At 49.5% G+C, this 13,123-nt stretch overlaps 1 protein-coding gene across 1 annotated transcript; it reads left to right on the top strand.

Annotated features, from left to right (window-relative positions):
• Positions 1-748: 748 nt before the first annotated feature.
• Positions 749-12,827, top strand: LOC128418193 (mRNA decay activator protein ZFP36L1-like). Its single transcript, XM_053397637.1, has 2 exons — positions 749-908; positions 10,909-12,827. The coding sequence occupies exons 1-2, from the start codon at positions 855-857 to the stop codon at positions 11,785-11,787; spliced, it is 933 nt and encodes a 310-aa protein (XP_053253612.1). The 5' UTR covers positions 749-854; the 3' UTR covers positions 11,788-12,827.
• Positions 12,828-13,123: the final 296 nt, after the last annotated feature.

Here is a 13,123-nt window from a genome sequence, read left to right as displayed (position 1 = left end):
TTTAAAAAATGTAGTATAAACACCAACAATTGGGAAACACTGGCCTGCGAGCGCCCCAGTTGGAGAACAGCCTTTACTAAAGGTGTCCTGGGCTTTGAAGACACTCGAACTCAGGACGCAAGGGAGAAACGTGCCAAGAGGAAGGCACGCTTGGCAAATCCACACCGGGATCAACTCCCGCCCGGAAACCAATGTCCCCACTATGGAAGGACGTGTGGATCCAGAATTGGCCTCCACAGTCACTTACGGACTCACTCTTAAAACCGTGTTTATGGAAGACAATCTTACCCGGCTATGAGGGATTGCGGAGGAAGAAGGAGAAGGAGAAGGAGAAGGAGGAGGAGGAGGAGGAGGAGAAGGAGAAGGAGAAGGAGAAGGAGAAGAAGAAGAAGAAGAAGAAGAAGAAGAAGAAGAAGAAGAAGAAGAAGAAGAAGACCCATTTCTGCAGCACCAAGAGTTCTGCATAGCTCAGAAACCTACACCTCTTCCTTTGGTTGAAATGCACAGCTCCAGTTAAGGAGCCCAGGTGCTTTGCTGCTCTTGCGCAAAAAGACCTTCCACAGGTATTCCTTCCTCCCTCTCCATCCTGTTCCTTTTCTCGCCCCCCTCCCTTTCCATCCCTCCATCCCACCAGATTGTTAGCCCCCTCCTTTGCCCGGGACTCCCCGCCCCGCCCTCCCCGCCTATGCCCCGCCCACTCTGGACCAGGAGGCGGGGCTCCCCCCAAACCTGAGATGGGAGGCAGGAGGCTTTTAAAAGAGGCGCTTCAGGGCTTTCTGGGTTTTAATCGGTTCTCCCTGGCGGGGAGGAGGGTGGGCGGTTTTTTAAGAGCCAGACGCTTCCTGGAGGAGAAGATGCCCTCGTATTTCCTGAGTCCTTTCCAGGAGCTGGATGATGCTCTTTGCAAGGTAAGGGGTGTGTTTGTAGGATGCTGTTCTTAACTGCTGGACTTTCCCAGAAGTTCAGGAAAAGCGCTTTTCTGCCTGTTTATTTTTAGCCTTGCAACTTCCTCGTGTTGCTTAAGCCTCTGCAAACTCATTGCCCTTTTTTTAGCTGCCAGAAACCTTGGTAGTTAAAAATAGGGGGGGGGCAGGAGAAGGCAGGGAGTACTCTGAAAACTCATTTAAAACAGTGTTTTGTTTTTTGTTTTGTTTTGTTTTGTTTGCTGAGGGACTCTGCCCCTATTTTTATGCAAGCTATCAAAGTGTTTTAAGGAAACTGCAGCAAACTCTTTCCCTCCCCAGCTGGAACTTCGCTTGCAAAAATTAAAATAAAATAAAAGCTCCAATTTGGAAGTTACTGGGCCAGATCAACAGGTCCAGACATCACTCAGCGTTGTCCAAGAATGCAAGGATACCCAAAAAGTCTTCTGCTTTCTCCTGAGCTGCTTGCTTGGTGCATGGAGCGACCTTTCTGGATCACTGGATCCCATCATGATCTGTTATGTGCGTTGAAGGAATCCGCTCTCCTCTGGAGAGACTTCCTTCTTGCAGGGGGCAGCCACCACTGAAAAAACTGACCCATCGCTTTGGGCCTTTATACTGGGGGGGGTTTTTGCTGCAGTTATTTTTAGTCCACCTGTTGTTCTTCATCAAACCCTCTTCTCCTCCTGCCTCACATTCTCTCTCTCCTCTTTAGCATCCCATTTGCAAGGTTCCCTTTGGAACTCCCTGCCTCTTGATAATCAAGCAGGCGCCTTCGCTTTCCTCTATTTTTTTTTTTGGTGCATGCTAAAAATGTTTTTGTTTGGACGAGCCTGCCCAGCTGTTCAGAAAGCCGACGTGTGTTTCAGTCTGATTTGTGGGTTTTTGTGTTCCCAAACTTTTTTGGGCCAATGCCTGCTTGGGTTCCATAAACTCATCCCATGTACCCTCTACATTATTCAGAATAGCAGTTTGCACACCCCACTGAGGAAGATAATAACGTAATAAAACTCATATACAGTAATAAATAGTTTATTCTGACTCTTGATGAAAACTATTTAGTTCAAATAATTCAGCAAAATGTATGAACTTGATACCAGCGTTTCAAAGTCCGATAGTCGATGAACCTGGGACCAGATCCCTGGGATTTCCACCACGGAGGGAGGGTGGCAGAGGGGCCTTGCTTTTAAGAAATTATGGGGGGTGTATAAAGCAGTGTCTGGGTGTTAAATAGGGAGTTTTTGAGTTTTGGTAAAGGCTCCCTACCTCCCCATAATTTGAGCCTTGGCTGAGCCCCAGGCGGTATGTCTCTGTTCCGTTGGGGCCCTGAATTCGACTCGAGGTCTGCTTTTAGATGATGCTTCCTTCCTGCAAAGGTGAAGGAGACTTTGCCCCGCGAAAGGGAAGGACAGATTCTGCACATTGCCTGCAAAATGGAGATGCACCAGGGGGTGTTGTGGATGTCACGCTGACCACAGAGGGAGGGTGGCAGAGGGGCCTTGCTTTTAAGAAATTATGGGGTGTGTATAAAGCAGTGTCTGGGTGTTAAATAGGGAGTTTTTGAGTTTTGGTAAAGGCTCCCTACCTCCCCATAATTTGAGCCTTGGCTGAGCCCCAGGCGGTATGTCTCTGTTCCGTTGGGGCCCTGAATTCGACTCGAGGTCTGCTTTTAGATGATGCTTCCTTCCTGCAAAGGTGAAGGAGACTTTGCCCCGCGAAAGGGAAGGACAGATTCTGCACATTGCCTGCAAAATGGAGATGCACCAGGGGGTGTTGTGGATGTCACGCTGTGCCTGGACTTCATATCCCAGAAGCCCTTGCTGCTGGAGGGTGCCATGTTGGCTATGGTGCCTGACCGCATGTGAACTGGGGCAGCATCCTGCTGTGTTGTGTGGTGCTTAGTCCCAGGTCAGGGTGCACGGTTAGATATCTAGAGAGGTTCCCTGTTTGCGTGTAGCGTCTGCTGTGAACATGCTGGAAGGCCTTGGACACAGAGATTCCCCTTCCTGGTTCTTGCCCATCGGGTAATCGTGCTGGCCTACCTTACAGGGTTGTTTGTAAGGTAGACATGGGGAACCCTCAGGGGTTCAACATCAATCTTGTTTCCTGCTTAGAACCAAATATTGAACGCAGCTGCATGTATAATTTTGTGTGTTTGGGAAAAAATAAGGACCTAGCAGCTTTCCAAGTTAGTTAACAGTTTCCCTGAAGGGCAGATTCTAAGTACAGTGGTGCCTCGCAAGACGAAATTAATTCGTTCCGCAAGCACGGTTTCCCATAGGAATGCATTGAAAATCAATCAATGCATTCCTATGGAAACCGCCTTCAGACCAGGTCCGGGGACAGTCTGTCCCCCGACCTCTTCTGAAGGCTGGGGGGGGGGGACAAGGGCTTTTCTTCCCACCGCCAGCCTTCAGAAGGCTGTTCTGAAGGCTGGCGGTGGGAAGAAAAGCCCTTCTCCCCACCTCCCACCCCGCAAGCTCCGGGGAGAGGAGGGCTTTGCTGCCGACCGCCAGCATTTTAAAAGCCCCGGGGACAGCGGAGACTTCTCCACTGTCCCGGGGCGATTTTAAAATGCTGGCAGGCGGCAGCGAAGCCTCCGCTGTCCCGGGGGCTTTTAAAATGCTCGGAGTCGGCAGCGAAGCCTTCGCTGCCGCCCGCCAGCATTTTAAGATCGCCCCGGGACAGCGGAGAAGTCTCCGCTGTCCCGGGAAGGCAGGCGGGGGGAGCAAAGCCTTTCGCCCCCCGCCGGCCTTCAGAAGAGGTCCTGGACCTCTTCTGAAGGCCGGAGGGGGGCGAAAGGCTTTGCTCCCCACCGCCAGCATTTAAAAGAGGTCCCCGGAGATTTCCCTATGGGCTTTCTTCTTGCGAAGCAAGCCCATAGGGAAATTCGTCTTGCGGAACGACTCAAAAACAGAACACTCTTTCGTCTTGCGAGTTTTTCGTTTTGCGAGGCGTTCGTCTTGCGAGGCACCACTGTAAAGGTGTAAGAGCCCCTCTGAGCCTGCAAGAATTGGAGACCCTTTGGGACATCAATGCCCCACTTAGTCCTTGATCTGCTTGCAGAAATAAAGAGGTTATGGGTGCTTGCAAGTATTGGACAATGGTCTGCGACTGGTGGGTCGGGACCCCTTCCTGGGTCATGGCCTGATCCAAAGTGCAATTCTCCAGCAGCCCTACAACCATGCAAATACAGTGGTACCTCGGGTTAAGTACTTAATTCGTTCTTAACCTGAAACTGTTCTTAACCTGAAGCACCACTTTAGCTAATGGGGCCTCCCGCTGCCGCCGCACGATTTCTGTTCTCATCCTGAAGCAAAGTTCTTAACCTAAAGCACTATTTCTGGGTTAGCGGAGTCTGTAACCTGAAGCGCATGTAACCTGAGGTACCACTGTATATGGTAAAAGACTGAGAAATTGTTCCCCAAATACGTATTAAAGGTGGGCCCTGCAACTGTAAAATGTTGGGGTCTGCTGGGTTAGAACTCCTGGCTGCAAGTTTGGAAGTGTTTGGTTCAAAGCTGTCAACTTTTCCCTTTTCTCACGAGGAATCCTATTCGGAATGATGGAATTTCACATAAAAAAAGGGAAAAGTTGACAGCTATGATTCAGTCGGTCAGGCCATTGCTGCTAATGTTGTATACAATGTTGTATAATGTTGTATACAATGTCTGCATTGTAATGAGAGACTGAGAGAAGTGAAGTAAAAAAACAACAACCCCAAAACACACCATTTATCTTGTGCCTAATCGTGAGTTCTTAACGTACAGGAAATATTAGCAACATAGGAAGGAAGGTTTGTGGTTTGGCCTCTCCGGTTGGGGTGCAGGTTGGGCTGGAGGTGTTTGCATGTGATGGTATTCAGAGTGTGGAAATTTCCATCACAATTGGCGGTGACTCTAGGGAGCCATTGTGGGGAGACTTTTGTTCCCAATGCCCTGTCTGTTTCCCTGGCAACCCCGAGTATTGACCTGTAGCATATGGTCCTCCGTTGTGGGATAAAAGCCACTATTCAGACCCGGATTTGCATCTTAGGGGCATCTGGAGGTACTTGCGGTGGTGCTTGGTACCTGCTGGCCAGAGCAGGGCGATGTCTGCGCCGCGGCCGAAGCGTTTCACACACCATGCGGGCGCTCCCCCCCCAATAAGGTGCAAAAAGAGTAAGGAACTGGGTTTCGCCCATGCTGAGAGAGAGAGCCCAAAGGAGAACTCTGCTGGATCACAGCAACAGCCCATCTAAATAATAATAATAATTTATAATTTATACCCTGCCCATCTGGCTGGGCTTCCCCAGCCACTCTGGGCGGCTTCCAGCACAATATTAAAATACAGTTATATATCAAACATTAAAAGCTTCCCTGAACAGGGCTGCTTTCAGATGTCTTCTAAATGTCAGGTAGTTGTTTATCTCTTTGACATCTGGTGGGAGGGCATTCCACAGGGCAGGTGCCACTACCGAGAAGGCCCTCTGCCTGGTTCCCTGTAACTTGGCTTCTCGCAAGGAGGGAACCGCCAGAAGGCCCTCAGTGCTGGACCTCAGTGTCCGGGCTGAACGATGGGGGTGGAGACGCTCCTTCAGGTATACTGGACTGAGGCCGTTTAGGGCTTTAAAGGTCAGCACCAACACTTTGAATTGTGCTAGGTAACGTACTGGGAGCCAATGTAGGTCTTTCAAGACCAGTGTTATATGGTCTCGGCGGCCGCTCCCAGTCCCCAGTCTAGCTGCCGCATTCTGGATTAATTGCAGTTTCCGGTCACCTTCAAAGGTAGCCCCACATAGAGCGCATTGCAGTAGTCCAAGCGGGAGATAACCAGAGCATGCACCACTCTGGCGAGACAGTCTGCGGGCAGGGAAGGTTTCATTCTGCGTACCAGATGGAGCTGGTAAACAGCTGTCCTGGATACAGAATTGACCTGCGCCTCCATGGACAGCTGTGAGTCCAAAATGATTCCCAGGGTGTGCACCTGGTCCTTCAGGGGCACAGTTACCCCATTCGGGAACAGGGAGTCTAGTCCGGCATCCTGTTCTCAGTTTCGTAGGGGAACTATAGGAATCTGGATATACTGCCTCTGCACCTGGAGGTTCTATAAGAACATCAGAAGAGCGGGGCTGCCAGATCAAGCCAATGGCCCGTCTAGTCCAGCCTCCTGTTCTCACAGTGGCCAACCAGATGCCCACTATGGGAAACCCACAAGAGGACCTGAGTGCGAGAGCAACTCTCCCCTCCTGGGGCTTTCAGCAGCTGGTACCAAGATGCATTACTGCCTTCAAATGCAGACACGGCGCATAGCCATTATGGCTAGCTGCCATCAACAGCCCTCTCCTCCTCTAATCCTCTTCTAGAGCCATCCAATTTGGTGACCATCCAGTTCCCCTGTGGCAGGGAGTTCCATAGTTTAACCATGTGCTGAGTCAAGAAGGTAAAGGTAAAGGGACCCCTGACTGTTAGGTCCAGTTGTGGCCGACTCAGGGGTTGCAGCGCTCATCTCGCTTTACTGGCTGAGGGAGCTGGCGTACAGCTTCCTTTTTTAAAAAAAAAGAATATTTATTAAATTTTCCAATTTTTTAAACAAACAAACAAAAACAGAACAAACAAAAACATTAAAAAAGACATGTAGTTCATAAATCATACTTTTCAATAACAAATTTCTCAGACCTCCTCATACTTCTCCTCCTCGTATCCCAATTAAAGTTATTTGTTCAGCAAATCCTTCACTTAAAGCATTACAGCTTATAATATTACCTTATTTTCCAAACCCTTTTTTCCCATCTATATTCCTTTATATCATTACAGCTAGAAACCACTCAATTTCAATCCAACACCATTTAACTTTCCTTAATTTTGCAATATTTCTGTAAGTAGTCCTTAAATTTTTTCCAATCTTCTTCTGCCGACTCTTCTCCCTGGTCACGGATTCTGCTCGTCACTTCTGCCAATCCCATACAGTCAATCAGTTTCATCTGCCATTCTTCCAGAGTGGGTAGATCTTGCATCTTCCAATACTTTGCGATGAGTATACAGCTTCCAGGTCATGTGGCCAGCATGACTAAGCCGCTCCTGGTGAACCAGAGCAGCGCACGGAAATGCTGTTTACCTTCCCGCTGGAGCGGTACCTATTTATCTACTTGCACTTTGAGGTGCTTTTGAACTGCTAGGTTGGCAGGAGCAGGGACCGAGCAACGGGAGCTCAGCCCGTCGTGGGGATCCCTTTACTACTACTACTACTACTACTACTACTACTACTACTAATAAGTTTATTATTTATACCCTGCCCATCTGGTTGATTAACCCAGACACTCTGGGCGGCTTACAGCATTTCTAAGAACATAAGAAAAATCAAGCATTAAAAACTTCCCAATACAGGACTGCCTTCAGATGCCTTCTAAAAGTTGTGTAGTTCTTTATCTCCTTGACAGGGTGGGTGCCACTGCAGAGAAGGCCCTCTGCCTGGCTCCCTGTAACTTCGCATCTCGCAGTGAGGGAACTGTCGGAAGACCAGTAGTTCCAGAGGGCCTTCTCGGTAGTGGCGCCCGCCCTGTGGAACGCCCTCCCATCAGATGTCAAGCCAATAAACAACTATTTTACTTTTAAAAGACAACTGAAGGCGGCCCTGTTGAGGGAAGTTGTTAATGTCTGACACTGTATTGTTTTTAATATTCGGTTGGGAGCCGCCCATAGTGGCTGGGGAAACCCAGCCAGATGGGCAGAGAATGAATGAATGAATGAATGAATGAATGAATAAATAAATAAATAAATAAATAAATAAATAAATAAATATTTATTTATTAGACCTGTACCTGGGGTATTTTGAACACTGCCAGGGAGCAAAACATTAAGATGCCTCTGCTGCCCCTTGGCCACACTGGTTGCCGTGAACGATGGGAGCTGAAGTCCGTCAATATTTGGAGGGTCTCGCATTCCTCACCCTTGATTTCAAGGCTCCTCCCCTGGATGCCATCCTGAGGCGCTGAGCCAGGCAGGTGTCATCCGCCCAGCGACCAGATGGAGATCCATTTAGTTAATAGCATCCTCTGGGGCGAGCTGCCTCCGTCCGAGGGATTTGCAGAGGGAGAGTGCGGCCACAAGCTTGTCCCTCGCGGGGGAAACCCGGGGAGGGCTCAGAGCGGCTGGCCTGGGCTTAGACGTCGCCGGATTGCACAGAGAGCTCAAAACAATTAGCCCACGGGGAGGACGAGTCGGCCGGCAAATCGCTTCCTCCTCTGTGTCACTTGGCGCGAGAGAGTAGCCCTGGTCCCTGGAGGTCAAGCGTTGAAAACGAGAGAACTCTTTGCCTGCAGAGAAGTGTGGAAGTCGTAGTTGCATCAGGGACTTGCATGGAATTATGGAATCATAGAAATGTGGGGGTGGAAGGGACCCCAAGGGACATCTAGTCCAACCCGCTGCAATGCAGGAATCTCAGCTCAAGCATCCATGACAGATGGCCGTCCATCCTCTGCTTAAGAATCTCCAAGGAAGGAGGGTCCACAACCTCATGAGGCAGACTGTTCCACAGCTCTTACTGTCAGAAAGTTTTTCTGAGTGTTTAGTCGGATTCTCCTTTCTTGTAACTTGAAGCCATGGGTTCGAGTCCTGCCCTCCAGAGCAGGAGAAAACAAGCTTGTTCCCTCTTTCATGTGATGGCCCTTGAGATGTTTGAAGATGGCCATCCTCTCGGTCTCCTCTTTTCCAGGGTAATCAGTATGTTTCCGAGCACATTTCAAAGTGTTGGTGCTGACCTTGAAAGCCCTAAATGGCCTCGGTCCAGTATACCTGAAGGAGTGTCTTCACCCCCATCGTTCTGCCCGGACACTGAGGTCCAGCACTGAGGGCCTTCTGGCAGTTCCCTCGCTGCAAGAAGTGAGGTTACAGGGAACCAGGCAGAGGGCCTTCTCAGTGGTAGCACCCGTTTTGTGGAACACCCTTCCCTTCAGATGTCAAGGCAATAAGCAACTATTTTACTTTTAAAAGACATCTGAAGGCAGCCCTGTTTAGGGAAGTTTTTAATGTTTAATGCTGTATTGTGTTTTTTAAAAAATATTTTCTATTGATCAATTTCCACATAACAAATTATCATATAATCACATACATTATTTCCCCCTCCCCCGCCTGGACTTCCCTCAGCTCCCCTCCCTGATTTCTCTTCACATATTTCTCCGCATATTATAAAATTGTACATATCCTTACATATCTATCCATCACGTTGTCAACCAATAAATTTCTGTATGTTTATTCAAAACTTGCCAAGGAGTCCAGTTCATTTTGTTGTCTTTTTAGATAGCTTGTAAAAAGTTCCCATTCTTCTTTAAAGTCACAGTTGTCCTCGTCTCGCAATTTGTAAGTCAGTTGGGCCAGTTCTGCATAATTCATCAATTTATCTTACCACTGTTCTTTCGTCGGCATTTCCTCATTCTTCCATCCTTGTGCTACCAAGACTCTTGCTGCTGTTGCAGCATACATAAATAAATTTTTTCTTTTCCTTGGCAGGTCCTGCCACGTATTGTGTTTTTAATATTCGGTTGGGAGCCGCCCAGAATGGCTTGGGAAACCCAGCCAGATGGGTGGGGTATAAATAATACATATTATTATTATTATTATTATTATTATTATTATTATTATTATCACCATCATACCCAACTCCTTCAACCATTCCTCATAAGGCTTGGTTTACAGACACCTGGTCATCTTGGTCACCCTCCTTTGCACGCCTTCCAGCTTGTGAACATCCTTCTTAAATTGTGGCGCCCAGAACTGGACACAGGACTCCAGGTGTGTTCTGACCAAGGCAGAAAAGAGTGGGATTATTATGTCCCTCGATCTGGACTTCTGTTGATGCAGCCCAGAATAGCATTCGCCTTTTTTGCTGCTGCATTACTCCGTTGACTTGGGTTTAGCTCTCCCCAGGGAGTCTAGCCTGATGCCTTCATTAGATATCTTCAGCTGCCAGGTGAAAACCTTCCTTTTTAACCAGGCCTGTGGCTTTTCCCATCTATGGCCTTTTAGAGTCCCTTCCAACTCTACAATTCTATTATTCTCTCTCTCCCCCCCCCCCGGCTTTAATGTACTGTATTTTTTGCTCCATAAGACGCACCTGACCATAAGACGCACCTAGTTTTTAGAGGAGGAAAACAAGAAAAAAAAAATTCTGAACGAAACAGTGGATGTATGATTTTTGTGGTTCATGCTGTGGCCACAGACATGTGATATGACGGTGAGTTTGGAGTAGCCCAATGCAAAAATCCTGAGGATCCATGTGGATCCGTGCTTTGTAACCACGTTTTTGCGCCATTGCGGCCCCACGCAACAGTGGGTGCGTGGTTTTTTTGGTGCAGGCTGTAGCCATGGACATGCTGTGTGATCTGATGGTGAATTTGGGGTGACCCAATGTAAAAATCCTGAGGATCCATGGGCTTTTACCTCCCCCCTCCCAGGCAGCCTCCTTTATTGCTAGCGTCCCTTATCTCCCTCCCGATCACTTGCCGATCAGCTGTTTCCTTTCAGCACTCCCTTCCCTCTTGTTTGCCTTAATGTCTTTTCCTTAGCTGGAGCAGTTTTTTGCTCCTCCTTTTCTTCTAATTTCTCTCCTCATTGCTTTAGTCTTCCTGTTTCCCCCCTTTGCAAGTTTGCTGTCTTTACCGCCCCCCTCCCAGGCAGCCTCCTTTATCTCTAGCATCCCTTATCTCTCTCCCCAATCGGGAGCTTTGTTTCAACACCCACTTCCCTCTTTCAAAAAAACAAAAAAGCATGATCTGCTTTTCGCCCCTGGGCAATTCGGCTCCAGGGACCACACATTCGCTCCATAAGACGCACAGATAGTTCCCCTTTTTAGGAGGAAAAAAAGTGCGTCTTATGGAGCGAAAAATACGGTAAGTTATGTTTGTGTTTTCCATTTTTCTGTACATCGCTTGTGAGTTGCCTGTGGCCAAAAAAATCAGCGACTGATAAATTCAATTCTCATAATATTCCCCCAATTCCCTCCTTCGTAGACGTTCCTGAGCCTGAACCTGAACGAGGATGACAACAGCCCGGATGCAAGGCGTTTCCTCCGGTTCCAGCGCACCTTCTCCGCCTGCCCTGTCGCCCTCTCAGCTTCCAGCTTCGAAGGAACCGGCTGTGCGGTGCACCCGGCTGACACTGTCGCTCCCCACGTGGCCGCGGCTGGTCCGAGCGACCCAGCGTGGCCCCTCCAGCAGCCGTGGGGCCGGGACTCTGAGCTGCCGCCCACCTCCCTCCAGCGCATCCCTTTCCGGGCGGACCGTTCGACCAGCCTGATCGAGGGCTGCTGCCGTGGCGACGCCAAGCCGCCCTCGTCCCGCTACAAGACAGAGCTGTGCCGCACCTTTGAGGAGAGTGGCGTCTGCAAGTACGGGGCCAAGTGCCAGTTTGCCCACGGCGCGGCCGAGCTGCGGGGGCTCAGCCGACACCCCAAGTACAAGACGGAGCCTTGCCGCACCTTCCACACCTCAGGCATCTGCCCCTACGGCGCACGCTGCCACTTCATCCACAACGCAGAGGAGCGCCGCGTGCCGCCCTCGCGGGCACCCTTGCCTACTCGCCACTGCCCCGCCGCTGACCCCTTGCCTGTGGGCCCCTGCCTTCCGGAGACCTCCTTCCCTCGCGACGCCCTGAGCCAGCCGACTCTCGCCTGCCCCCTCCGTGCCGCCGGAGCCGCTCGGGGTTCCCTGCCCTGCCCCTTCGCCTTCCCAACCCTTCTGACGCTGCAGAAAAGCCTTTCTGCCGACTCCCTCTCTGACCAGGAAGACTCCGGGAGTTCGGGGGGCAGCAGTGGGTCAGAATCCCCGGGGTTGGGCCCGCTGGGCCGCCGGCTGCCCATCTTCAGCCAGATCTCCGTCTCCGACGACTGAAGGGGCGTTTCGAGGTTGGGAGGAGAAACTAAGGCATGGAGAGAGAGATGCGAGATTTCCCTTGTCCGCACCCAGAGAGAGCTGGAGGCAACTAGGAACCCCTGCTCATTGTGTGTGGACGCCCACCTGACTTTTTGCCTCTGCTTAAACAGGTTTGCTAGGTTCCCACACTGATTCAAAAACCTCATCGACCTGTTTATCCAGAGGCAACAATGTGTGTTTTTGTATGCTGTTGGGGGGCGAGAGGTGTGTCTTTCTCAGACCACTTCCAGCGCTCTTAAAAATGGTCTGCTTTCTCCAGATATCCTGAGTTGTTTGGGAAGACTCTTTTTTTTATGCTGTCGATGATTTTATTTTTTTTGTTTGATAAAAAAACTGACGTTTCTCAAGCAATGGACTGAGATGAACAACTTCTGTGCTATTACTGGTTTTCTCTGCTTGAAGAAGGGATCAAGGAAATTATATGCAGAGTGAGAAGGAAGTGGAACCACGAGAACAGGCGACGTTCTGCTTGCTGCGATAGTTTCACAGAGAGTGGCCAGGGACATGTGGGACGTCTGGAGCAAAGCCGACTCCATGGAACATGGCAAGATTTTTTGTGGCATCCGGAAGGGTGTTGTTTTCCGCCGGGCTACTTACATTTTCTCAGGGTAACCTCCCCCAACTTGGTGCTCATATTTTAGACTACGACTCCCATTATCCGTAGTCGTCCTTGCACCTGGCTGGGAATTGTAGTCCAAAACCTCTGGCGTGGGCACCAAGTTGGGGAAATCTGGCTTAGGGCCTTGGCAAAAAATATATATTGTGACCCGTGAATTACTGGGTTCTGTTTCTGACTCCAAAAGATTTGCAGAACTTTATTTCGATACCGTTGGGATGTAGTCAACCAAATCCTACACAGAGTAGACCCGCTAGCATTCAGGGACCTAAGTCGGCCGTGTTCCTTATCTCCAGTTGGTCTACTCTGTGTAGCGCTAGCATTGGATATGACCCTGAATGTTGGCTCCTGTTTCCATGCGAGAAGAGGCTGACGAATTTGCAGCTACCCGTGCTTTTTGTCTTTTTGTTGTTGCAATATGGAAAACCTTAATTTTGGTGGTTGCTCCATGCCCCACCCCCCAAAAAACGCCTTAAGCAAGGGCTTTCCTTTCCTGTGTTGTTTCAGCTGAGAATCTGGCAGCATGGAAAAAGGGAAAGCCAAGAACTTTCTGACTACGGGCAGAAAAGCTGGAGGACGAAACTGACAGAACGAAAAACTTAAACTGACAAATACTCGCCTGCCAAGATATCTCTCTCTCTCTCTCTCTCTCTCTCTCTCTCTCTCTCTCTCTCTCTC

The sequence above is a fragment of the Podarcis raffonei genome, chromosome 8, assembly GCF_027172205.1.
Source record: "Podarcis raffonei isolate rPodRaf1 chromosome 8, rPodRaf1.pri, whole genome shotgun sequence".
Lineage (NCBI taxonomy): Eukaryota > Metazoa > Chordata > Lepidosauria > Squamata > Lacertidae > Podarcis > Podarcis raffonei.
This window is presented reverse-complemented; position numbering and strand designations above follow the sequence as displayed.

Excerpts from the sequence above, each read along its gene's own strand:
- LOC128418193 (XM_053397637.1), top strand. The coding sequence starts at position 855 with ATGCCCTCGTATTTCCTGAGTCCTTTCCAGGAGCTGGATGATGCTCTT. Across the intron at positions 909-10,908 it reads TGGATGATGCTCTTTGCAAG|ACGTTCCTGAGCCTGAACCT; the intron begins GTAAGGGGTGTG and ends CCTCCTTCGTAG.